Source organism: Neolamprologus multifasciatus, chromosome 19 (genome assembly GCF_963576455.1).
Source record: "Neolamprologus multifasciatus chromosome 19, fNeoMul1.2, whole genome shotgun sequence".
NCBI lineage: Eukaryota > Metazoa > Chordata > Actinopteri > Cichliformes > Cichlidae > Neolamprologus > Neolamprologus multifasciatus.
In genome coordinates, this window is record NC_140457.1 from 15,596,448 (window position 1) to 15,621,896 (window position 25,449).

Below are 25,449 nucleotides of genomic sequence, written 5' to 3' on the forward strand. Positions count from 1 at the left end.
GCTGTTCCTTCATCGTCAGTCTGCTCACAGAGCCAACCACAGGAAATGGTGAAAACCCAAAGCAAGGAGAAGATTCAGATTACAATAATATTCATGCTGAATGGTGTGTTTCATCTCCTTCCCCACCTCCTGCTTGTTTTATCCCTCTGGCGTTCACCTACTCACGGCTGGGAAGAGTTGTGGAAAGAAGAAAGAAGCGCAGTGCCATGCATGTGCGCTGCCATACAAATTACAAATGAGAGCCAAGTAAATTGGATGTAAAATGAGGATAACTATATTCTTAGACCATCAAATTTCACAGTGGGTAATTGGTCAGTAATTAATTGTCGATATAAACTAGCTGAACAACCGAAGAGGTCTCATTTGTGATGGCTTGTCCTTTGTTGTTGAACCAAACTCGCCACACTTAGCAGCTTCTCTCTCACGCGCTCTCTTGACTTCTTCATTTCTCCTTGAAACCTCATCCTGTTGCTAATCCATCTAGTTCATTTTTTCTGTCTAAGGAGAATTAGGCCTGTTTCTTCTCCTGTCTCATTCATTTAGATTTCAGTCACCCATGATCCCCTGTGAGGGTGCATTCTGTGTACACAGGCACCACTTATGAAATTGCCTGGCCCACTTGTGCTGTCCTTTTAATTTCAGTTCTCACACATACACGTGCTCTTCGGTCCCCATCCAGGTCCCTCACATCATTGTAAAATAACCTCCTTCCTAATCCACCTGGTTGTGCTCGGCTCCTCCGGGGGGGGAGTTTCAAGTGTCCTAATACACTGCGCAGAAAGCAAAGGCGGGTAACAAGGCAGGCTGAGCAGCCCGGGCACTTTTAATCTGCCCTGGTCCTCCAGTGGTGAGGAAAGGGACCCTGCAGGCCCCTGGCCAATCTCTCTGCCGCTCTTTGAAGGTCCCTTTAATCCTTTTACAGAGAGGCAAGGAAATGCAGAAGTGTGCACATGGCTGCGAGTCAATTTCAGGGGAGTTGCAGTTAGAACTCTGTCTCCGACGGCTCAGTGCTGATCAAGACTTGTGCACATTGTCTCTCTGCCACTTTGTCTTTTTGTCTCTTGCACATGCCACTTTATACTGTCCACCCACAGTATGTTCTGAACTTCCTCAGGGCCCATACCAGGGCCAAGCTGCAACATCTGTGAAGAGGAAGCACACACACAAACACGCACACACTCGGTGCTTTCATCTCTGCCTCTCCAGCGACAGTGTGTCCCAGTGTTTAGGCAGGAAAATAGGATTGTGTAGAGCTCAGCGCTTTGAAAGCCCAAAGGCTGCCCATCAAATTCAGCTCCTACAGGCTGTGATGCCTCGCTTTGCCAGCCATCGTTCAAGTCATTTCAAACTCCATTCTCTCAGTCCCACCAGCCTGCTCTGCACTGATGGCTTTCTTGCCTCCTCCATGGTCTCTTGAGAATAAATGCTTTCCCTCAGATTTTTGTTTTTTTAAATCTCACTTGGGTTGGTTTGATTTGTTTATCGCAGTGCCCTTCTTTTGTCTTTCTCTTCCACGCTGCTTTTGTTTGTTAGGGGTGATGTTAACTTGTTGGCGATTGCTGACTGGTCGTCCCATGGTAGAAGCTGAGTTCTGTTGCCTGTTTGGTGTTTTTCTTCCAAACAGCTGTGTTGAATGTGCTTTTGTATGAGCAGAGGATGCAGTCAACATCTGCAATACTGGCATACTAAATAAAACTAAATACACTTTTCAACAGTGCATTGTAGGAACTGCTAGGATGCCTCATAGCTCTGTGCTACTTAGTGAATAAAATCATCAGAATCATGGTAAACCCTTTGCTTTCTTGTTGATGTTGGTAATTAAGAGTTATAGCACAATGAGTGAACTGAGACTTGTTCCTTTATTGAGAGTCACAGTTCTAGCTTTCCCAGGTTGCACTGAGCCAGATAACCCAAGGACACCCAAGGAAGTTGTCTTTTGCTGGCCTGCACATGTGCACATCCATCCAAAAAGTTCCAGGGTTGAATCCACATCTTGCAGCAGGTACTTGGATCCCTGTTTCGGGAGAAAGCTCCAGTGATCAGCTCTGAGTCAGGATCTCTGAATCTGATGCAAATCCCCTAGCAGTATTTAAAGCTCCCAAATCATCCCTGGCCAAATCCCTTCAAGATATTCCCTGCTCGATTGGATGGCATTAAGGGATCGCAGCGACAGAACAATACACCGTCTGGCACTATGCTGGAATGAGGGATAAAGATAGGGGCAGGAACAGAGTGCAGAGCAGAAGGAGGAAAAATGAAATGGAAATGGATGAATAAGGTAGAGCTTGTGAGTGAAAATTGGGAATGTGGGAGTAGGCACAGGGAATTTTATTGTCAGGCAAGCAAAACGATGATGAGAGTGAGTTCAGGAGAATCCGACAGCTGTTAGTTAGGTTGTACAGCACGGTGAGACTGCATGATCCTTTATTCTCTTAGCTTGTAACGTCATTGGTTTGTCAAAGCTAGAGCAGGCCAACAAGCTTTAATTATATCTGAATCATTCTGTTAAATCTGTGTTTTCTCTGGGTTATTCATATGAAATTTAATCCGCTTTTAATGCTGTTATGTTACATGAAATACCAGCCCAGTTTCTAAGGATAAACATGATCACTCAGAATTTCTGCGTGGCTATTTCCCTATTACTGGAAATGCTTTTCATGGAAAGAAGTTCTACTTAGTTCAGTAAAAAAATTTAATAAAAAATTCTGTTTCCCTTCTTATTTTCTTGTCCTTTTTCCGGTCCGTGGCAGAGTCTGTGTATGGGTCTGTCAGTTGATATTGATGGGTCTATCAGCAAGCACCAAGGCTGCCCACTTCGCTATTCTCCAGTACAATAAAAGGCTGTAATAAGCCCCATAGATCCAGTAACCATTTCCAGTTCCATGGCTCAGGCTGTTTCTACCACCCATACCTACACCACATGCTATGAACAACCCCAGAGAAGCTGTAGGACTAAAGTATGCAATTAAATTAATACCCTTTTGCAACATATGTCTTACATACTGAGCTACAACCAATGCTTCTCTAGACGGAGCAGAGTTGGCACTTCTGAGCCCGAGCTTTTGGCACTTGAGCTTTGTTATGAAGTAGAAAGAGAAGTATTAACAGAAGAGTTAGCGCCTCACTATATGTGCCACTTTCAACCGTACCTCGATAAGCTGTCTGATTGACAGCGATGGGGCGGAGCAGCCGTGATGTGTTTGTAATAATCTGACTGGAGTCAGGTTCACTTCTATGCTAATGAGCAAGTGTGTTGGTGGTTTAGCATGACTAATGGCGCACATCACTAACAGAGCTGTCTGGGTGTGAGGACGGGAGCAGCAGAAATAAAGAGGCTTTACGGGAATGTTGTGAAGGCATGAGGCTGCGAGAAAGCAAAGTTGCAGGAGATTGCATTGTTAGTCTTTGGGGAAAGGGAAAATACAGTTGAGGCTTGATTCTCTTGGCAGATATGTTCACAAAAGCTGAGGAGCAAGGCAGAGGCAAGAAAATTGCCTTTGAAAGTGCAGCAGTGAATTTGAAAAAGGACAAACAGCACTTACTCTACTAGACCTTACTCTACTTAAAGGGCCTTTTTTAATGAAAGAGAATAGATAAAAATGTGAGGCCCATTTATAAGACTTTTTTTCCCGCTGTAGTTGATTGATACTTGGTCTTGCCGCTGAAAAGTGATAAAGGTCTAATATGTTTTTGCTCTGTGCATGCATGTTTGTGTCTTTCCCTGGTGGAAAGACACACTTGTATATATGAGTGGCATGTTGGATTTTTTTTATTTTTATTTTTTTCATTTCCAGAGCATCTCTTTGATTTACAGGCTTGTCTATGAAAACACTGGAATTAGGTTTGCTGCACAAGTGTTTTCATTTCTTCCCCCCCGTCCAGGTTCCAAGTTTGCTTTAACTATCTTGCATTGATTAAACTTCTTGTCACTATTTAGTGTGGAGATGTTTTGAAGCTTGCTACAAGTACTCATTCCATCCTCTTCTCTCACACCCTCCACTTCTGGAGAGTGTGGAATTGTTGATAAGTCGTCTTGGCAGCATAGCAAGAGTAATCATTTCCCTCCAGATGTTAGAGTTTGGGAAGGAACCAAAAGGGAGTGAAAAGAGGGAGGGATACGGGGGGAGAAACCAGCTGCCGCCACTGCCAGTTCCACCCACATACATGAAGTCACCTACTCCTCCCTCCCCGAGACTCCCAATATCATCTCCACTCCCCTCTGCTGAAAAATTTACCCTCCCTTCTCATTCTCAGTTCTACACATACTGCCTTCGTATACCCCAGGAGGCAGCTAGGGCAGGCTGTGTTTACCGCTGAGGTAATTGGAGTAGTTTGGAGAGAGCCTGACCCTAGCCCTGCTAAGGCCTAAGGTGTGTGTGTGTGTGTGTGTGTGTGTGTGTGTGTGTGTGTGTGTGTGCTCGTATACTCACATGTGTGCGTACGGCTGTTTGTGATGACTGGCAGAGAGGCCAGGGAAGGAAAGCAGGCCTTAGCCAGTGTCATCCCACTAGGGAGCAGACAAATTGGCTTTCACTACTCTGTCTGTCTTTTCTCGTTTCATATTCTTCAGCTATTCCTTTCTTCTTACTACCTATCTTTCCATCTCTCCACCAACTCAAGGACAATCTTTCACGCTTTCTCTTGTACTTGCTCCGCAGCACTTTTTCTCTTCCTGTTACCCTTTTGTTCCACTTCTCTTTCTGTATCTCTCACTGCTCATCATTTCATCTCTCTGAGCTGAGCTGCATAGACTGTGACTCTTGCCAGATATGAGCAAAAACTCCCCCTCAGTTGCAGTCATAGACACGAGGAACTCATCCAACCTAATCCAGGCGCCTGTTGCATTTTTCTGTGGGTGAGAGGGGAAAGGAAAGGGCCTTCAATCGGGGTGTCAGGACGAGAGTGAGTGTACACAATCATTCATGGGATGCACATGCAGTAAATGCCATTAAACACTATTGTCTAATAAAAACTAGCATTAGCTACAGTTTGTTTTCATATAAAACGCTGACACGAGCTGTGATCAGAAGAGGCACGGGAGAGTGAAGCGTGACAGTAATTTAGCATGCATCTAGTGACCTCATCGCCGGGTTGTCAGGTAGGCATTGGGACATGGCTCACCTGCTTTAGCTCATCACACTGCCTGCTCCTCCTCCGCCACCTTCCCTCATCCCTCCGTCTTGCTTGTCCCTGATAGCTTTTACCGCTCTGCTGATTTCACAAATAGGCCTCATTGATTGAATCTGATTCTTGTGGATAGAGCAGCTTTATTGAGTGGCTTTTTCACTGATGGACAGGAGCGTGTGTGTGTATGTGTGTGTCTGCGTGTTTGTTACACACATTCATGTGTGCATGTAAGAGATGATAAGAGAAAACTTCCTTTCCCCATCCCTCTCATTCTGTAATCCAGGAGCTATTCATCTCCAGGGAATTCCAGCAGCCAGATCATTACAGACACACACAAAGAAGCTCTCACACACACACTTAGTGCAGCATCAGAGTGAAGATTTTATTATTTATTGTGCATGCCGACTGAGGAGTCTGTTAATTGTGACGACACCTTGAGCAAGACAACATTTAAGTGTTAACTGCTCTCCCAGGTACCGTTCATCATTTATCTAATCTGTGCTTCTGCGGGGGGAAGGAACAGGATTTCTGCACTGCCGTCTTTTGTTTCCTGCCCGTGTAAATGGCTGTGTCTTTAGCCATTTTGAGCCTGTCATTTTTCAGTTGTTGTTTTGCTCAAACTGTAGCAGTAATACAACCAGCACTTCCCAAAACCTACCATCACTACAGAGAAAAGTGGTGGCAATGCTGCAAGAGGGATTTTGTGTTTTGATGCAGAAAATGAGCTTGTTTCAGATGTAAAACAGAAATGATCTGTCTTGCGTTTGGGGGGTTTAGTGAGCAAACTGTTAGAGGCTGGAGCTATATCGGCAGCCCTCCACTGAGGATGTACACATTTCACACACAGCAATGCACACCTCATCCTTGCAGCAGCAGCATCTGTGCTTTTCCCCTCTCGCTGCCCTCTATTTTGTCTCTCTCCTCTCAACAGGCAGTGTGCCACCTATGCAGAGTTGGATGGATGGTGGCACCCCCTTCCCCTTGCACCCATTTAACCCCCACAGCCCTGCAGATCCATCATTGCTCAACACACACAATACATGTAACACCCACATCCCTGAATGCATATGTCCTGATCTGCAGCTTCCTACTAAGTAACCCCTAATCGTTTTGTCATATACTTTAGAGTCTCACCCCTGAAATGTGCTAATTATTATGTCTTATTCTTTTTTAACGCTTAGTCTGTTGCAACCAAACTGATGCTGTGTTCTTTGCACTAAGCTTGCTGGGATGCTACAGTGGGGCAAAAAAGTATTTAGTCAGCCACCGATTGTGCAAGTTCCCCCACTTAAAATGATGACAGAGGTCAGTAATTTGCACCAGAGGTACACTTCAACTGTGAGAGACAGAATGTGAAAAAAAAATCCATGAATTCACATGGTAGGATTTGTAAAGAATTTATTCGTAAATCAGGGTGGAAAATAAGTATTTGGTCAATAACAAAAATACAACTCAATACTTTGTAACATAACCTTTGTTGGCAATAACAGAGGTCAAACGTTTACTATAGGTCTTTACCAGGTTTGCACACACAGTAGCTGGTATTTTGGCCCATTCCTCCATGCAGATCTTCTCAAGAGCAGTGATGTTTTGGGGCTGTCGCCGAGCAACACGGACTTTCAACTCCCGCCACAGATTTTCTATGGGTTGAGGTCTGGAGACTGGCTAGGCCACTCCAGGACTTTCAAATGCTTCTTACGGAGCCACTCCTTTGTTGCCCGGGCGGTGTGTTTTGGATCATTGTCATGTTGGAAGACCCAGCCTCGTTTCATCTTCAAAGTTCTCACTGATGGAAGGAGGTTTTGGCTCAAAATCTCACGATACTTGGCCCCATTCATTCTGTCCTTAACACGGATCAGTCGTCCTGTCCCCTTGGCAGAAAAACAGCCCCACAGCATGATGTTTCCACCCCCATGCTTCACAGTAGGTATGGTGTTCTTGGGATGCAACTCAGTATTCTTCTTCCTCCAAACACGATGAGTTGAGTTTATACCAAAAAGTTCTACTTTGGTTTCATCTGACCACATGACATTCTCCCAATCCTCTGCTGTATCATCCATGTGCTCTCTGGCAAACTTCAGATGGGCCTGGACATGCACTGGCTTCAGCAGCGGAACACGTCTGGCACTGCGGGATTTGATTCCCTGCCGTTGTAGTGTGTTACTGATGGTGACCTTTGTTACTTTGGTCCCAGCTCTCTGCAGGTCATTCACCAGGTCCCCCCGTGTGGTTCTGGGATCTTTGCTCACCGTTCTCATGATCATTTTGACCCCACGGGATGAGATCTTGCATGGAGCCCCAGATCGAGGGAGATTATCAGTGGTCTTGTATGTCTTCCATTTTCTGATGATTGCTCCCACAGTTGATTTTTTCACACCAAGCTGCTTGCCTATTGTAGATTCACTCTTCCCAGTCTGGTGCAGGTCTACAATTCTTTTCCTGGTGTCCTTCGAAAGCTCTTTGGTCTTGGCCATGGCGGAGTTTGGAGTCTGACTGGTTGAGGCTGTGGACAGGTGTCTTTTATACAGATGATGAGGTCAAACAGGTGCCATTCATACAGGTAACGAGTGGGGGACAGAAAAGCTTCTTACAGAAGACGTTACAGGTCTGTGAGAGCCAGGGATTTTCCTTGTTTGAGGTGACCAAATACTTATTTTCCACCCTGATTTACGAATAAATTCTTTACAAATCCTACCATGTGAATTCATGGATTTTTTTTTTCACATTCTGTCTCTCACAGTTGAAGTGTACCTCTGGTGCAAATTACTGACCTCTGTCATCATTTTAAGTGGGGAACTTGCACAATCGGTGGCTGACTAAATACTTTTTTGCCCCACTGTATGTGCTCATTAAGGGCTAGATCTTAATATAAGAGACAAGCCTGCCAGTTCATTTAAATTACAGTTGGAGGTTTTTCTGCTTGTGTGTAAAATAAAACTTGAATGCAAGTGTGGTTTTAGCAGAATTGGTATTCTTTATCCAACTCTCCACGCAGGGACACGGGCAAGATTGTGTGATTTATTATTGTCAGAATAAACATATTGAGCTTTGAAAGCATTACACATGCAGCCCCTCGTCATGATTTTCCTCTGCTGTAGTTATGTTATTCATTTTGTATTTTCTCTTTACTTTTCATCCCTCAATTTGACTGCCTTGATTATACTCTGTTACGGATACAGACCCGGCAGCCGAGTAGTCATTCTTCTAATATTTTATTTCAAGTCTTCTTGAAGTCCTCCACCCGGGGCGCTTGCGTAGTTGGTGCATTACAATGTAAATTCTCTCCACGGTTCCGGAAAACAGGCAGGTATGTAGACATTTGCACGAACCCTCACGCTCTGGGTCTGATGATGAAATTTACATCACTTGTACCCGAGCATACTTGTGGACGTGGGAAGCTTACGTTTGCTTAAGCCAGCTCCAGAGAAAGGATTATGGACTTTTAGGGAGACCCAGACACACACGTAGAGGGAAGCAGGAGAATAAATGGTTGTTTTGACTTATGAGAGTCATTAGCAAATAACGACAGGCTTGTCCCACTTTCTGGATTGTGCAAGGTTGTAGACATCATGATTATATTGACTTTGTAACGTAAGTAACTAAAGGTGATCCCAGAAATAGAAGAAACAGAGATGATATTGGATTTAATGTCTATTGGCAGGGCTTGTTCATTCACGTGTTCGGTTGTTTACGTAGAGATTGCAGCATCTAATTAGTACTGATTTTGGCTCTCTATTGAAGATGGTTTATTGGTCCATGTTAGCGACTGACCTGTGCCGTGTTCAGTTAATGTTGAAGCTGTATGTCAAGCTGCCCTTTGCTCACCTCCAAAGCTAATGGCGAGGGAGTAAAATAGTGCTTGGCTGCTATTTTAACACCTTGTCTTGACTTGTCTGTCATACAGCACTGTTCAAGCCTGTAGCTTGATTTTTTATTTTTTATTTTAACCAATTTCTTAATGTGCTAGTTAGCATAAGTTGTCATTTGATTAGATGTAAAATATTTGATTCAGAGGTGAATATTAGGACGCCATTTTGAATGAAATGAATGATAATTAGATGTTAATTATTGGTAATGTAAAGCTGTTTGTCTAATCAATCAATTTCTAATTACCTGGAAAATAAAAACATGTCTGTTGAATCACTAGTTATTGTTTGATCAGCCTTTGCAGCTCGGAATAATTCGGTGTCGTTTTCATGCTTTAAGACCTCCCTATTAAAAGAAAAGAGAGACAGATCACAGTGGAGGTAGCGAAGGAAAAGAAATTTCCTTGCTTCATTAATTGGCAGCTCTGTGGTACACTAAACATGCCGTGTGCACACAGACGCAGACACACTGTTGAATGCTGTGACTGCTCTGAAGCCACAGCTTTATATTTAGTCAAGGGAGACCAGCCTCTGTCACTTTTTCTCTTGCTTAACCTCGCTCTTTCTCTTCCTCTCTCGGTGGCTGTGTTGAAGAGGAGTCTCAGGGGAGGGCTTAACTCTGAGCCCTCGTTCTTTTTCCGTTTCTTTCTCTCTCTCCTTCCACGTCTTTTCTTCCCTTATCGTCCTGTGAATGGAGCTGCAGGCTGTTGTTGAACTGTGAATTAGTCCAGGAGACACACTCTGTACCTAGACAAAATAGAGAAACGGAGGAGGTTCTGTATCTGCCTTTCTGCTTTCATTCCTGCCACCCTGACAGGCAGGTTTGCCTTACTCTGTGCACACATGAGGCGTTTAAATGCTGGTGCAGAGTGTATGTGCCTACGAGTTGAACTAGTGAGGGAACAAGTGTCACAATTTTACCTTGAACCAGCAAAAGGTATAAAATCAATAACTGACTTGAGGTTAACCTGAGGTCAGCAAGGCTTCACGTGCACCCTCGGTTTTGTGAATAAGCCATGTAAGATCGTGCCTATATTGTGACTTACAACCTGGAAAATCACAGGGAGGGGTTTGTGTTGTCATGGTTATTGAATGTTCAGTAGCTTCAGGGGAAATTAAGTTTGGGTGGGGTGGGGCGAGGTGCAGAAAAGAAACTGGGAGGAATGGATGGGTGAGTGGGAGGAGGAAGGAGGGGTGCTATCTTAATTGCTTTCCGTGAATAATTTCAGTCCCCTAATTTGGCGATAATGACAGTGGCTGCTGCTTTTGTATTTATTTATCCAAACATTAATTGACAGGACTGACATTAGCCAGTGCGGTTATTGCGCATTTGATTGCGCACAAGGGAGCAAAGAAAATTACAGTAATTATCATTCTGATATGGATTATGAATATGCATTCCCACACTTAATGTCTCTGTCAGCATTTTAGTAACAACAAGGCACTCTGCCATGACAACAGCACTTTAGCTTATCTCATATCTGCTTCCCTAAACCCAGTCCAACCAGTGCTTCTGGAGAGCAGATGACATGTCGTGTCCAAATGATTTAACGGCAACACCCAGACATGCGGTTAGGTGAAATGGTCTGCATGTGGATTGTTTTAGTTGTCCGATAGTTGTCGGCTCATGTTAATTAATGTAAGGTGTGTTAATGTGAGTATTAAAATGTTTTGTTTTTTAACAGGCGGAGGGAGAGGACAATTTGAAGAAGATGCAGCTGATGGAGCTAGCTATTCTCAATGGGACATACAGAGATAACAACATCAAAACACGTAAGTGAGCTGCAGTGAAAAGCAACCACATCCCCAATTTCCATAATCCATCAGTTTTCTTCCATACATAATAAAAACCTTTAATATTTTAATGATATTTTTCCAATATTTCCCATTAACTCATACTTTTGGTTTTCATTAAATAAATGTGCAGTCAGATCCACTGTGTACATACATCATACATCTCTGACTATGAGCAGACCTCTTTTTCAAAACTGTTTTCCAACCATAAGTAGGAATACCTCTGTTCCATTTTTCTCCATATTTCTTGTCCTCTCTACCATCCTTTTATACACCCATCCTTTCCCCTGCAATCCACATGCATTCACCCTGTTTTTACTCGCTCCTGGCAGACTTTAAATATTAAGCACATTGCTGTATTTCACCTGCTCAGTTCTGCATGTCAGTTGCTGATTCACGTGTGTTTTGTAATCACCGAATTATGTTTGAAAATGTAAATCATATACAGCCCCAATGTTTGACTTAATGGCAAGTTAATCTGAACTTGTGCATGTGATTATTTTCTTAATAATTAATCAAAATTTAATTAAAAATGTCACTAAAAATTGGTTATTCTGTACACTTTTTTTTTTAATGAAAGTTTAAGCGATTCATTTCTTTGTTGAATTTTTCTCGTTTAACATCTGCTTAAATGGGAGCCATGATGAAGTAGCCCACCACCCAACTGCAGTTACAAAAGCACTTTATTTAATAGGCTTCCCTTTGGGGAAGCTTGTGTGGCACAGCTTATAGAACATGCTAATGCTTAGCCTCTATAAGAATTATATTTGTATGTCCATTTGTCATCCAACACAAAGTGAGTGCTGACTTTGCAGAGGATGGGCATTTCTTTAAGTTTAAATGCTCCCACTCTGACCTTCATATCAAGTTCAAAATTCTCCTCATTTTGCTTATTTATTTATGCCATAAAAACTGCTTCCTCCTCTGTATGAAGTCAACAGCTCTGTTTCTGTTGGCATGCGTGTCGTTTAACTCACCCATATCATTTCCAGTAGGTGAATGTGTAGCTGCTGTGGTGATCGGTCTGCTTCAGATGCACTGGGATGATGGCGTTATTTCAGTATTTTTGTGCTTCTTGTGTTTTGGTGTGTGGGGTGATTTTATTTATTTTTTTATTTTGTTTGGCAATGTTGGCAAAAGATTGTCGCTTTTGTGGTTCACCACCATGATCATTGCATGGACTAATTTTCCCTTTTGCTCCTCTCCCCTTTCTCTCTATCTCTCTCTGCCACTTCCTGTTCACCCTTCCTTTCCCCCTTTCGTATTTTCACACTTCACTTTTCATCTGTGATATTGTTCAACCACGCTACACTTCTCGCTATCTCTTGTCCTCTTTCTTTCTTTCTGTTTCTGTCCTTCACTCTCTTGCTTATGGCAGCCACCCTTGCGTTCTCTCTTGCAGCGGCGGCAGCAGCCGCTCAGGGCCCTCGCCTCATAGCGACCTCCACAGGTCAGGTGTTGCCTCCCCCGGCACTGCGGCCTCCGACGCCAGCCGGGGCCCCCATCATGAACCTCATCCGGCCCACTCAGATGGCTGCCATGCTGCCCAATGGCACCCCCACCCTGGTGCCTCCCACACCGGATGGCGGGCTTATCTACACCACCCCCTACGAGTACCCTTATGCCTTGGCACCCACCTCCCTGCTGGAGTACCCCATCGAGCACAGTGGGGTTCTAGGTAAGAGAGCCTGGGGAAGCATGGGTGCAGCAGGTACAGCGACCAGCTTTAGCCAGCCTGGACAAGAGGCCAGCTTGTTTTACCCCGGAGCTGGGGTGCTGGACGCGGCTTCCATGAGCCACAGTCAGGACTTGTTGAAAGGTAAATATGTCGTGTCCACCTGAGGATCAAAACAGACAAACTCACAGGGTGGATGTACTGATGAAGCTCTTGGTGATGGGATGACCAGCTATGTTGCTCATGGACACTTTGTTAAATGGCAATGGGGGGCAATAATTACCTTGTGTGAGGGCCAGGCTAATGGAAGTTCTCTATAGACTAAGGATATTCACTGTTTAGTTATGTTCTTGCCAAACAGTTGCGCTCTCAGGTTTATATTGCCTCTTGTCTGCAAGGTTTATTATAGGTGGACTTGCAGTTGCCTCAGCGTGAAACGAGGCACACTGACAGTAACACACTCGCATACACGCAGGTCTGCTCCCTAACCCTTTCATGCACTGGCCTAGAGGTATATTCAGTCTGGCGGCAGATCCCCTCGGATTTCTGCAGCTTTTGAAATTATTTCTCTGCGCTGTTGTCTGCCTCGATGCCTGCAGATAGTCCCTCTCACTCCCACTGGGGATGTTCATTAAATTCCCCCACTCACTCCCTTTTTTCCTTCTCTCCATTGTCTTAGCTCTAGCCCTATTGAACCGGAGCGCTTTGCTAACACCTGACGCTCCACTTACTTTTAGTGTCAGAAAAAAAGTCCAATATGATTGGGGGGGGTCTAATATATGTTGTTTATCCCCGACGTTGCTTTAAGCTCAGCTCATCTGCGACCAAAGAAGAAAGAACTAGGTTTAGGCCTGGTACCGTCCCCATATGTTATACTAAGGCTCTAGTTAACACAAAAGAAAAGCCGTTTCCCGCGTTAGGCAGGAGAAACCTTTGTTAGCCGCTTTCCAGATTTAATTTGACACTGCGCTTCACTAATGTTCACAGATTCATTTGGCAGCAGCAGACACAAGTGTGGTTTTAGCTGACCTGTGTATTTGAGGTGCCTCTGGGAGTCATGTGTAGAACAGACAGGGGCAGCTGACTGGCTTTTCTCTCTTTAACTTCCAGGGTTACACCAGCTTAGTGCATTTTATTTACTCACACTATCGATTGGTGCCTTCAGCAACACAGGGCCCTGTGGAACACGCTCCCTCTCATACTCGCGCACACACACACACACATACTCACAGACTTGGCTCAGTTTCCTGCGCTACTGTATCTAGCCACCAACGGCTTCTCTGAGAATAAAGAAATGTCAGGCCATCTGCTACTTCAGAGTAGTGTAGTTAGCTGTGTAGTCATGGGCCAAAAAAATCCACTCTTGATAATGCCAGAAGAAAATCTTTTTTTATAACTTATTTCGCATGTCCTCGCTTCCTCTGGGAAATGTTTTTCCAGTTCATTTTTTTGTTGTTGTTTTAAATCCATGCACACATCTGAAATTTGTAATACTTGAACATAGTGTGCCACACAAACAGTTTTTTGTGATGCATACGAGGCGTTGTCAACCACTGCAGTAGAAAGAAATCAGTTGTGACAAATATAGGAGGGAAATGACAGCCTGTGCCGCTAGTGAGCAGATTGACCTGGAGAGAAATGTTGAAAAGGGAAAGAGAAAATGAAGGAGAGAGGGAGAGGCAGGTGGTGTCTGGCACTATTCAATTACCATCAGAGCTGTATTGGATTTCCCCACCTTTCAAAATGAAGAGACAAATTTCTCTCTGTTCCCCTTTTGGATCCCACAGGAAGAATCACATTATTTTTCTAGACAGCCCTGGAGCCTGTACCCTTTACCTGCCCCCCCACCCACCCACATATAACTCTGAGCACTGTGGAATTTTAGTACTTAAGTTATGCATTTTTAAATACCAAGTAAATCTCCAAAAAGATGTATAATTTTTTTTCTACTGCATTTTTTCTACATGTAAAAGGAAAAAAAAAAGAAGAAGACGTGTTTGTGTGTATATGTACTATAATCTGTATTATGTTATTCTGTGTATTGTTGTGTAATCCGAGCATTATAATGGTTAAAAATGTGAATGTTATCACTGTACAAATGACTGTTTTTGCCCTCCTCAAAGTGAACGGTTTCTAACCCTGTGGACCTGTTACAATCTAGGTGCAATGGCTACTAAAGTGAGACGGCATGACACGCGGGTCCATCCTTACCAAAGGATTGTGACCGCTGACAGAGGTCAGTTTAGTCTCCTAGCTACACTTTGATGTTGACTTATGCATTTCAGTGATTATTATATTATGCCTCGATGCCTTAGTTGGGAATTTCTACATTGTCTGTATTGCATTTTGTTTTGTTTTCCTGTCCCCCTGCCACCTTTCCTACCCCGTATCGCCACACGCCAGCTAAATGGTTGATTGTGGTATGCACATTTTGTTTACATTTAGTACTTAACATATGCAGTACGTGCAGACTGTGTATATGTCAAAGCTCAGGCAAAAGTGATGTTGAAAGGTTTGGGTTTTTGCAGCTGTGAAGCCAGGACAGGTAGTACTTTGCAGGCAGTGTTGAAAGTGTATAATGACATTCCTCTGATGTGAGATTAGAGCCTAAAATGGGGCAGGCTTGTTCCCATACATGATTTATCTCCTCGACTCATAAGGAGCAGAGAAAAAGGAGATTCATTTCTATACTGTATCGTAAAGACATAGCAGGCATAAGGCAAGTGGCCGTGCTGCTACCAGGCCCCGTTTCACCTTGAAATTTACATTTATTTTTGATTTTTCTATGGAAGATAGGCACGCACAGACATAAGCTGAGGTAGCGTGCATTCTCTCCAGTGTATTGCAAATATATTGAAATAAAGCTAAAGTACATTTTTAATATTTCAGTTGTACATAAGGTACTGTCATTTTATATTTGAGCATTTTATATCAAATGTATTTATGGTTTTGTGTATATTTATAATCTATAAAAATATACTGCTAAATAAAGAGAACGAATCGGAAAACAGCGATTCATCTATTCATTGCACATATAACACTAGTCTTAGTTATGCTTCACATAACTCTAGTTATTAAGTCTCCTTAACACTAATCACACTGTTTGGAGCTTGCATTCCAACTCGAACGACACTAAAACACTAGATTTTTGTTACTTTGTTTGTCTGTTCGACCTCTCTTTGCTTCTATTTTTGGTTTTGGGGGCAATGTGCGCTTTATTTAAACCACCAAGCTACCTGATTCAGGGTGGGGCTTAGTAGTTTGGATCATGCCGCTGTGGCGCCATGATCGCAGTGAGATTAGCTGGGTTCACCTCATATTGGCAGGGGACTAAGAGCAGGGGGCGACGTAAGAGATTGCATTCATTTTATTGTTAAAATGATGTCATTCCAGTCTCTTCTTGCTGACACTAATATCCTTTCTATCTTTTTTTTTCTGTTTGTTTTGTTTTTGTTTCTAACCACCTAGCCGCCACCGGCAACTAACACATGACCTTCTGACCTCTGAACTCTTCACCCAATGACGAGCCGCCCCAAGCCTGCCTGCTGATCAGTTAACTGGTAATTGCCTTTTGCTAGCCTCTCGGACGCAAGTGTGTGAGAGAGAGAGAGAGAGGCGCCTGCCCGTACAGTTACCCTAACACATTCTGACAATAAAAAAAAAAAGAGAGAGAAAAAAGTAGAAACCAACGCAGAATCTTCACAGAAACACAACGAAAACCCAACAAAGTTGTGTGATATTCATAAATATTTTTTTCCCTTTGTTCATCGAGTTCGATTCCCATTCTTTCTCTTTCTTTTTCTTCATGAATCACACACTGGGTGGACGTGTTTGTGGTATGACTCATAAATCTGCACTGAATTACATAGCAATAAAGACCCCCACCCCACATACCCCACCCCCTTCCTCTAATTACTCTGATGTGGTGACCTCACTGAGTATTTATTTGACGCAAACCATTTTGGTTTCAGCGTAATGGCCCTCAGATTGACAGCCCCTCCTCCCCTCCCCTCCCTCAAAATATAGATATAAGAGCGTCTACCTGCTCCCACCCTGTTCCAAAACCCACCCACGGGGAGAGAAAAAGAAACAGAAGGAAAGAGAACATACACTCACATTAACTTGTTTAATTTCTGTCATTTTCACGTGTAGTTCAGTTGTTGAGCTCTAAGATGTAATTTTGAGCTGACACATTCTGGGTGTGCCCCTCTAAACAGCTTTCTGTGTTTGTTTTTATTTAATTTTTTAAAAAGCATGGCTGAAATGATTGCTAAAGGAGCTTTTTATGATTTATGTGTTTTGTTTTTCTCCTGTCTGTTTTTAATGCTTTTTTTTAGTCATTTTCTCCACTTGATTTTGTCCTTTTTTTCCCCCTGTTGTTCATATTTGACTAATTAGCTTTTGCTTAAACCTGACCAGCCAAAACCAAGGCGAGGTGGTTAGCTCTAAAGCAGTACGCAAACTGATGTTCAAAGCAGGCCGCAGAAGCTTAAGAAATGATGAAGGGCAAGATGGGAAGGTCACTACTTGGGCTGATGGTTCTTTGTGTGTTTTTGCGTGTGCGTTTTTAATTAATACTACAATGAAAGTAGGGTGTGTTGAGGCTTCGGGGGGAGGGAGAGGGAAATTGCCCCCCATCCACACTACATCCACTATACAGTGCCTGATGTATTTTGACAAAAAAAAAATCTCAATGAGTTAGCCGAGCTGTGATCACAAAGACAAAAAAAAAAAGTATTAAGTGTGCATATTTAGCCAAAGGGTTTGCCAGTGAATTATATATCTGCAGTTATGCATCTGTCTCACAGAGGGCTCTCTTTGTGATTTTTAAGAGTTTAAAAGGGTGTGAATTTTTAGTGCCTGCCTTCAGCTGTAACAGCCAGCCAGCCAGTCAGTTTAGATGATTTCTCACCCATTACTGCTCTGTTTTCTTTTAAGGTGAAGAGATGCTAATCAACACTAAATCAACATGTTACACAGTGACAGCAAAGGGGGGAGGGGGGCACTTTGAAGTTCTGTACATAAATGCTTTTGCCATGTTACCTGGATTCTATAATAAGTTGTTTCATCAGCCACGTTGCCAAACAGATGTTTTATTTTGCCATTTTTTCCATCTCCACGTTTGACTAATTCTTTTTAAATGTATTTTAAGTTTTAACCCCAGTTTGAAGACTTTACATGAGTTGAATCGTGCAGTTGGCATAATCTGAGCCTACTTGCATTTTTGTGTTTTGTTTTTTTTACTGATGAAATTTCTTTTTTTCTTTTTCTTTCTTTCTTTTTTTTTTAAACTCGAGGTAAACGATCCAAAAGCGCATCCACAATGTGTCACACCTCCCTGTGATCATAGTCTAGCTTCTGAGCCCACAATCTTTTGTTTAACTCTCTCAAGAACAAAATAGGATGTGAAAGCCATGCCTGCCTGTTCAAATTGCTTTATACATACGTCTTATATATATAAATATATATATAAATATATAAAAATGTAGATATGTCATTGCATATACAAATACAGAAGAGAACAAAAAAAAGATAATTTTACAGGGTGCTGGAGATGAGAAAAAATAAGATCTATTTTTGGCAATTTTAGCTTTTGATACTTTACTTGCAGTTACAAAATCAGAAAAAAATAAGAAAAAAAGTTTAAAACCGTATAGGGGAAATGGGGGGGGGGGCAAGTGGGGGAGGGGAGGGGGAGAAGTGCTGTTGACCTTGAATATGATTGGAAAAGGAAGACCAAAACAGTCACGACCCTTCGGAAAGTTAGCGAGCATCAGTGAGACGGACGCCTAGAGAGCTTAAAAAGATCAAATCAAAGTGCCTTATCAACAGCGGTTTCTGTTTTCTAGTATTCCAGTTGTGTTCAATAATATCCAGCACCCACCAAGATGGCGCAGAGAGGAATGGCTGGTGTTACACGCTCTGAAAGGTCGAGCAGGGTAGCCGCTACCGTACCGTGGCGTTACCGAAGTTATTCTATGCAAAAGAATAGCAGTCGTTTTGACCAGCTACAAACATGTGCCATGGTTTTGTCTTCCTGAAATGATTTTTTTCTCTTTTCCTTTTACCTGATGGCCCTTTACTCTGCTGTATGAGCAGATTTTGTTCTCTGTTTTTTTAATTATTATTATTGTTATTTCGATTCTAACGATCAAACGATATTGTCTTGATTTTTGGTGACTTTGACTAACTTCCTAGAACAAATTGAACTGCCAGTCGTGACCCAGTAGTCTGCCGGAACATGTTTTTCTTTTTCTTTTTTATAGTTTGTTCATTTGTTTGTTTGTTTTTATTATGAGCTAAGAAAAATACATGACGTTCAAGGGAGTGGATGGAAGAGCGAACAGCGGGTGGGGAGGGTCGTCCCCACTACGCCTGTTTGTTTTTGTTTCAACAGCTGCAAACTGAAAGCATCCAGTCCACGTCTCTCAGCGTCAGCTTGACAACAAACTATCAATACAATCATGAGGTTTAAATTGGACAGCTGAAATGTTGGAATAATGAAACAAGCGAGGCCCGCTTCAACGCCAAACAGTTCTCAGCTGTTGAAACAACTGACAGTTTATTGCTGGAAGGTGAAATAATATTAAAATCGAGGAATTCTTAAATCCAATATAACACTTGGCGGTTTTGTTTTTTTTGTTGGTTTTTTTTTTCTTCCCTCTATTCATAGCTCTTTCATCATGCTGTTACAGTGAAAGGTCAATGAAATATTCTTTTTCAGTGTTATTATTTTTATTAAATTGAAATGCAATATTAAAGTGGAGCAAGAGATAGTTATTCGGCATTTGACAGTATTAAGAAAATTCCCTCTGCAATGTTACAACTTGCTGTGTCATTGTGAAAGGCTGGATAAGACCATCAGGGGAAAGGTTGACTCTTATACCTACCGTATTCTCTCTGGCCTGCCTACTACATGTATGATAATGTAATTAACAGCCATTGTTACAGGTTTATAATGTATTTTTCTAATCTCATTTTATATGTATATTAATCATGTTTCTGAGGGTTTTTTTTCTTCTTCTTCTTTTTTTTTTAATGAAACCCACTGCAACCCCCCTCGCCCTTAAACGACCCTCTCTCCTCCTTCTCCCCTGCCCCCTCCCCTCATCTCTTTTACATCTCGAAAACTGTCTCTTGTGGGGAGTGTTGCCTTTTTCCCTGTTACATTTTGTTTTGTTTTCTTGCTGATTCCCAGCTTGTTTAACTCATTAGCTACTTTATTAGTTTATTTTTTTTCCTTGTCACGAGTATTTTTACATGCTTGCATTTAGTTTTCATGGTGTATGCTGTTATTTTTTTCTTATTAACCTCTTGGCATTTATTTTAATAAAACATTCTTAGTAAGAATTTTACTAACTTGCTGATATTTTGTCTTGTGTTTATAACCAGTTTCATGAATGTATTACCTCTGGTCTGGTTCACGGACTAACACGATTAAAACCAGTTGTCCTGCCACCACTTCCACTGACTGACAACGCACATTACATGAACGCGTGCGCTCTACATAAAACCACACTACACACACGCACAGATCTAACTGGAAACTGCACGAGTTGATAAATGTCCCTCACTGCCGCTCATGCGCTCTCACCTCTGTGCTGAAAGCAAAGAAACCAACAAAAAAGTCTTCTGACACTCTTCATACTTGCACCCAACACTGCTGCTTTGTCTTGTCGTCTCTCTCCGAAGCAACTTTTTGTTAGTTGTCCTGTCCGCCTGTGTCACTGACCCTCCGCCGCCCCCTCCGTGAGACGGCAGGAAGTGTCGCCCTGTCTGAAACAACAAGCCCCACGTTGCTCGAGGTCACGGGTTAACCTCTGGGTCGGCTGTTCTCTCTCGAACGAGGCGCGCACTGATTAAAAAAAACAAATACATCTCCACACGCAAAGTCAAAACGCCCTAATCCCCAGAAGATAAAACTCCCATTTCCTCCCTACACACACACACAGACACACAACACTATCTCTAACCATTAGTTAGTGCAGGACTAATCGCAAGCTGTGCAAAAATACTCATATTAGTCATCTCAAAGGGATTAATTTTACTGTGAATGTGAAGAGCAGAACATCTCATCACTGCACATTATAGATGTAGTGAGTTATTTACAACAGACACTCGGCCGGGGGGGCAAATTTATAGATGGCGGTCGTGTGAACGTCTAAAGCTGTATTTTATTTAATTTTTCCATCACTTTCCCTCTATTGCATCCCTGGCTTGTTATGCCTGGATTGGAGCATTACTGTTATCACCAGCTGTTGCCTGTTTGGTGAACACTTCTCCCCATTCAGCTTATTGATATAACGGCTAATACTAGGCCATTTGGGAGCATCTATAACGCTTAGACACACACCAGTACACCACGCCAATATGAAGTGCTCTGGGATCAAAACAACCATACTATTTCTTCCAGTGTAAGAATGCTGATATGGCTTTCAGCTTGCTAGTATTTATCACCTTTTTTTCTGTCCAGGGTGGATTTTCCTCGTCTGAAACACTGCCAGTGTGTGTGTGTGTGTGGTTTCTTTTTTGTTTCGTGTTTTTTCATCCTCCTGCTGACATTAAACTCGTCCTGGGGTTCATTGAGCTTTCTTCTTCTTTTTCTTTATTCAGCTCTCTTCTTCCTCCACTCTTTACTCGAGGTATTGACACTGACACACAAGCAAAAGATTAACTTCATTAATTCCGATTATTACTTTAACCCGCTGAGTTGTTGCCTCCAGATCATTATTTTGGTTTTTTTTTCCTCCTTTTTAATATCTGCAGCAACCAAAACAACTTGGCCTTAACTTGTTGCAATTCTCTTCGTGTCTCAGCGAGCGGAGAGCAAGAATTAAAGTGTCTAACATCAAAACTAACATTTCTCGACTTGGAAAATTAACATTAACATGTTTTTATTTTATTTTAACCTTTAACACCTGCTTATACACCAGCAAATAAAGGCAGAGATTACATTACAGGCAAGCCAAAAAATTGTAATTTTGTTTTTTCGCTGTGCGTTTTTGATTGTTAGACATAAGCTTTTTATTTATTAATCTAGTATTGGCCTTTAATGTGTTTTTTTGTTTTGTTTGTTTTTTTGATTGGCTCGTCTGTGTCGTAATGAGCAATTTGAGCTAAAAATCCGTCCACTAGCTGTCACAAGCCTTGCCTTTTTATATGTCGGAGAGGTTTTCAGTGGCTCTCGTCAACAAACGAGCTGATGAAAAAGACAGTGAGCCGGTGGGAGTTCTTTTCTGAAGCACAGTAAACTACAAACGCTGCCTAAAATACCGCAGCTCTGTTTAAAAAGTGCCTTTTCTTTCTCAGATTGGAAAATTATATATTTTTGTACTTTATCATTCAAGTGCCAATTTTCTGCCTCCCTTTATCTCACCAAAAGCTGTTGTTTTTATTCTTGCCTTGTTGAGCACACAAAACTAAATACCCAAGCACAATGCACATTTTTTTCTCTTTTTTTTTTTCTTTAAACTGGGAAATTTGACCAAAAAAAAAAAAGAGGGGGAATTTGGTCACAGATGTTTCCCACCATTAAACTTTGGCTTAATGGGTCCTGTTTTCGATTTGATCCACTGAGAACTTTCTAATCGGACCACAGTATGCAGTGAACTGCTGCTGGTTGCATACTGCTGCCATCTCTGGCAGAGTTCTCAGTGTCTTTTCCAAATCTGTCACAGGACATTCAGTGGATTTATCTACTAACTACCTTCTCACCTGTCAATCTCTTTTTCTTCTTCACCTCTGTTTAACAAACATTCCTCCAATGAGTTAAACGGCAGGTTTAACCAATCAGTACTGGTCTCAGCGATGTAGCACTCAGGTGGTTGAAAGAAAAATGCTACCAAAATACAGAAATAAATTCGCCCCACTGGATTTTTCTTCCTTTTTTAAAAAAAAAAAAAAAAAAAGATATATATGCATTTAATAGTATAAAACAATTTTTTTCCTAAAAAAATACTAGTATGATATATTGTAAGTTTCTCATCCATTTAGTGATGCAATATCTGTGAGATTTCCTTTTTTGTGGAGTTGTAAGTTTTTATGTGAAGTAGTCTTTATTTTGTTTTGTGTTATCTTGTTTTTTATTATACAGGGTTAGACTGAGAATTTTTCAATAGGGTGTAAAACATGTAATGCCAGTTTTTGTTGCTCACACCAAAAAAAGAGGAAAAATAAATAAATATGAGGAGAACAAATGTCATGTGTGCAATAAAGAACGATATTTACAAGCTTCCCTTTGACTGCTCTACCTGGACTCGTCCTTTTCACACTTTTTATCGGTAACATCATTTCTTTGGATTTGTTGTGACTTTGGGGAGTTGAAAAGGTAGGTAGGTGTGCTGTACTTACAGGAAGTTTAAAAAAAAAAGTGAGAGTTCAGATCCTGGAAAAATAACTCACCTAAGCCTTTAAAGTGAGATCAAGCCCTCTGCTGGATTTGAGTGTGATGTTGGTAAAATGTAAAATGCTGACCTTCAGAGAGGGTCACACAGTTAAAGCTTTCTCTCTGGAGATGGCATCCACACTGACTTTTAAAATCTGTGCTGACTACTGCTGCACCAAATCCTCGCGCTTCACTCCTGTCTGGTCCAGTCAATCGTTCTCGTCCGCTAGTAATCACGCGTGACAGGTGACACCAAGTGTACTGGCGTCAGGTTAAAAAGTTGACACTTCTACAGCAAACTGAGCAGTGATACTATTTGGAGGCGGATCTGTTTTAATAAAGGCTGACGATGCGGAGTGATGTGTCATCTTGTCATTGCTGCACACGGTGAACTCATCACGAGGTCGACCGCTCGCTAAAAGGCTGCGTGTCGCACTGAATGAGCAGCATGCAGTGTTTACATACTCGCTTCCTATAAATAGCTGTGTTTCACTCATTAAATGTCACGCGTGCGTCTGCCAATGAATTCAAGACTGCAAGGGGTTAGATTCTCTTACCGGTGTGTTTAAAATTTAATACGTCACGCCTCTGCTGCCATACACGAATTGATCTTTGAGTTTCATGTTTTCCATTTTAAACGTAATGTTTTATTTGGAGTCCTGGAGGCCACTTAACCTGCTTAACAGCTATAAAAGGAAAGGGGAGGAGGTTGTAATCAGTAGGGTATTTTCTGACCTGTTGGCGTTTTTACTGTTTTAATTGTGCAAGACGTTTATCTGGTTTTCAGGCAGTAGCACTTTAATCCGAGGAAGATGGTTAATATTTCTGTCTGCAGTCATTTATATTTGATGGGATGGCTCTGTGGTGGGGAGAGCAGCAACAAGGACCTCCTGCACAAAAAGCACCAGGCGTCAACACTGACAGCCGGTATCTCATTAAATCAGATACAGCATGAGGAGTTGCCACATGTATGCAGACGTGCAGGCACTAAAATGCCACATGCTAAATGAGATTTAGCCAATCTGCAGCTGAGCCCGACTCTGTGAACAATATGCCTGTTTTAGTGCACTAGGTACACCTAACCAGCCAATCACATGGGAGCGACTGCATTTAGACACATTTGGTCAACACAACTGGTGAAGGTCAAATCAAGTGTCCACATGATGAAGAACTGTGATTTAAGTGAGTTTACGTGGCAGTTGGTGTTTGACACACACAATCATTTCTAGGGTTTACAGAGAAAAATAAAATGTGAGCCATAAACATATCTTGAACATCTCTGAACGCGCAACAGCCTTAAACAAGCCTTAAAGCAGATGGGCTACCGCACAGAAGGCCACACCGGGTGCCACCTATCAGGTAAGAACAGGAAAGTGAGGCTACAGTTTGGTCAGGCTCACCAAACGTTGATAATCAAAGACTAGAAAAATGTTGTCTGGACTCGATCGTAGGGCCCGAATTTGTGGATCCATCCTGCCTCGGTTCAGGCTGCTAATGGTGTGGGTGATATTTTCTTAGCGCACTTTAGGCCTCTTTGTACCCACTGAGCATCATTTAAACACGACAGCACACCTCAATATTGTTGTTGACCATGTTGACCCTTTACCACAGTCAAAGGAGCTTGCAAAGAAAAGCGTCTGGACTTCTTTAGGTTACTTGAAGACGTTTCACCTCTCATCCGAGAGGCTTCTTCAGTTCTAAGGTCAAATGGTGGAGAGTCCCAGATATAACCCTGGTGGGAGTGTCCCCCACAGAGGGACAAAAGGACCCCCTGATGATCCTCTAATCGCCTGAGCCAAGGTGTGGAACTGGGTGTGGGTCCCAATCAGCCAGATTTTCGTGTGAGTTCATTGTGAAACCTGGCCCCACCTTATCATGCGAATTCCTGAGGTCAGATGGAATTCGACCTTTACCACAGTGCACCCACCTTCTAATGGCTGCTTCCAGCAGGATAACGCAACATGTCACAAACTGGTTCACTGTACTTAAATGTCCTCCATAGTCAGCAGATCTCAATCCAATAGAGCACATTCGGGATGAGGTGGAACTGGAAATCAAAGGAGCAGCTGGAAAATCTGCGAGAACTGAGTGATGCCCTCATGTCAACAGGAACAAAATCTCTGAGGAGTGTTTCCAGCAGTTTTTTGAATTCAGGCAACATATTGTAAAACGTCTCATTTGGAGTCATTAAAATGCCTGATGGTAATTTCTGTGTTTTGTCACATTTATGCATTGTGTAAGTTCAGTTTGTGGCAAACAAAATAAGATATCACTTACATCTTTTCTTTGTTTGACTTTAAAAAGAAAAAGGAAAAAAAAAAGTCATAATTTTTTTTTTTTTAAATATATGGTTATTTTCAGAGTAACACAAGTTAGGTCCGTGGTCCTTAAACAGTGAGCGAGTAAAATCATCGAAACCCCCTAATTTACATCCATAATGATATCAAAGCTCCATGAGTTATTATCTAAATAGTACCCTGTCAGGTGCAGATGACGGCCTTCAAAATTAGGGTAGGAGCTTAAAATCTCGGCTCTTCCTGGAGTCGTATAAATAAAAATCTTTGTCGGGCCTGGAGGCTGAAAAGAGAAGCATAATCCCGTCA

General features: G+C 42.2%; 1 protein-coding gene and 1 long non-coding RNA gene across 6 annotated transcripts in view; one reads left to right on the forward strand and one right to left on the reverse strand.

The window, feature by feature from the left end:
• The window catches only part of qkia (QKI, KH domain containing, RNA binding a), an 82,336-nt gene extending 62,519 nt beyond the window's left edge, over nucleotides 1–19,817 (forward strand). The window contains exons 5-8 of one of the 5 annotated variants that reach the window (XM_085144049.1): nucleotides 10,679–10,766; nucleotides 12,166–12,606; nucleotides 14,624–14,698; nucleotides 15,931–19,817. In XM_085144049.1, coding sequence (XP_085000175.1) covers nucleotides 10,679–10,766; nucleotides 12,166–12,606; nucleotides 14,624–14,698; nucleotides 15,931–15,947 — 621 coding nt within the window. In that variant the 3' untranslated portion in view covers nucleotides 15,948–19,817. Of the gene's footprint in view, nucleotides 1–10,678; nucleotides 10,767–12,165; nucleotides 12,607–14,623 lie in introns of all 5 variants that reach the window. The other 4 variants (XM_085144052.1, XM_085144048.1, XM_085144051.1 and 1 more) reach the window with 4 other exon arrangements.
• Nucleotides 19,472–24,870, reverse strand: LOC146496255 (uncharacterized). Its single transcript, XR_014871268.1, has 2 exons — nucleotides 24,754–24,870; nucleotides 19,472–24,446 (listed from the first exon to the last, which is right to left on the reverse strand). It is a non-coding gene; the product is annotated as an uncharacterized LOC146496255 (long non-coding RNA).
• Between the last annotated feature and the right edge of the window lie 579 nt (nucleotides 24,871–25,449).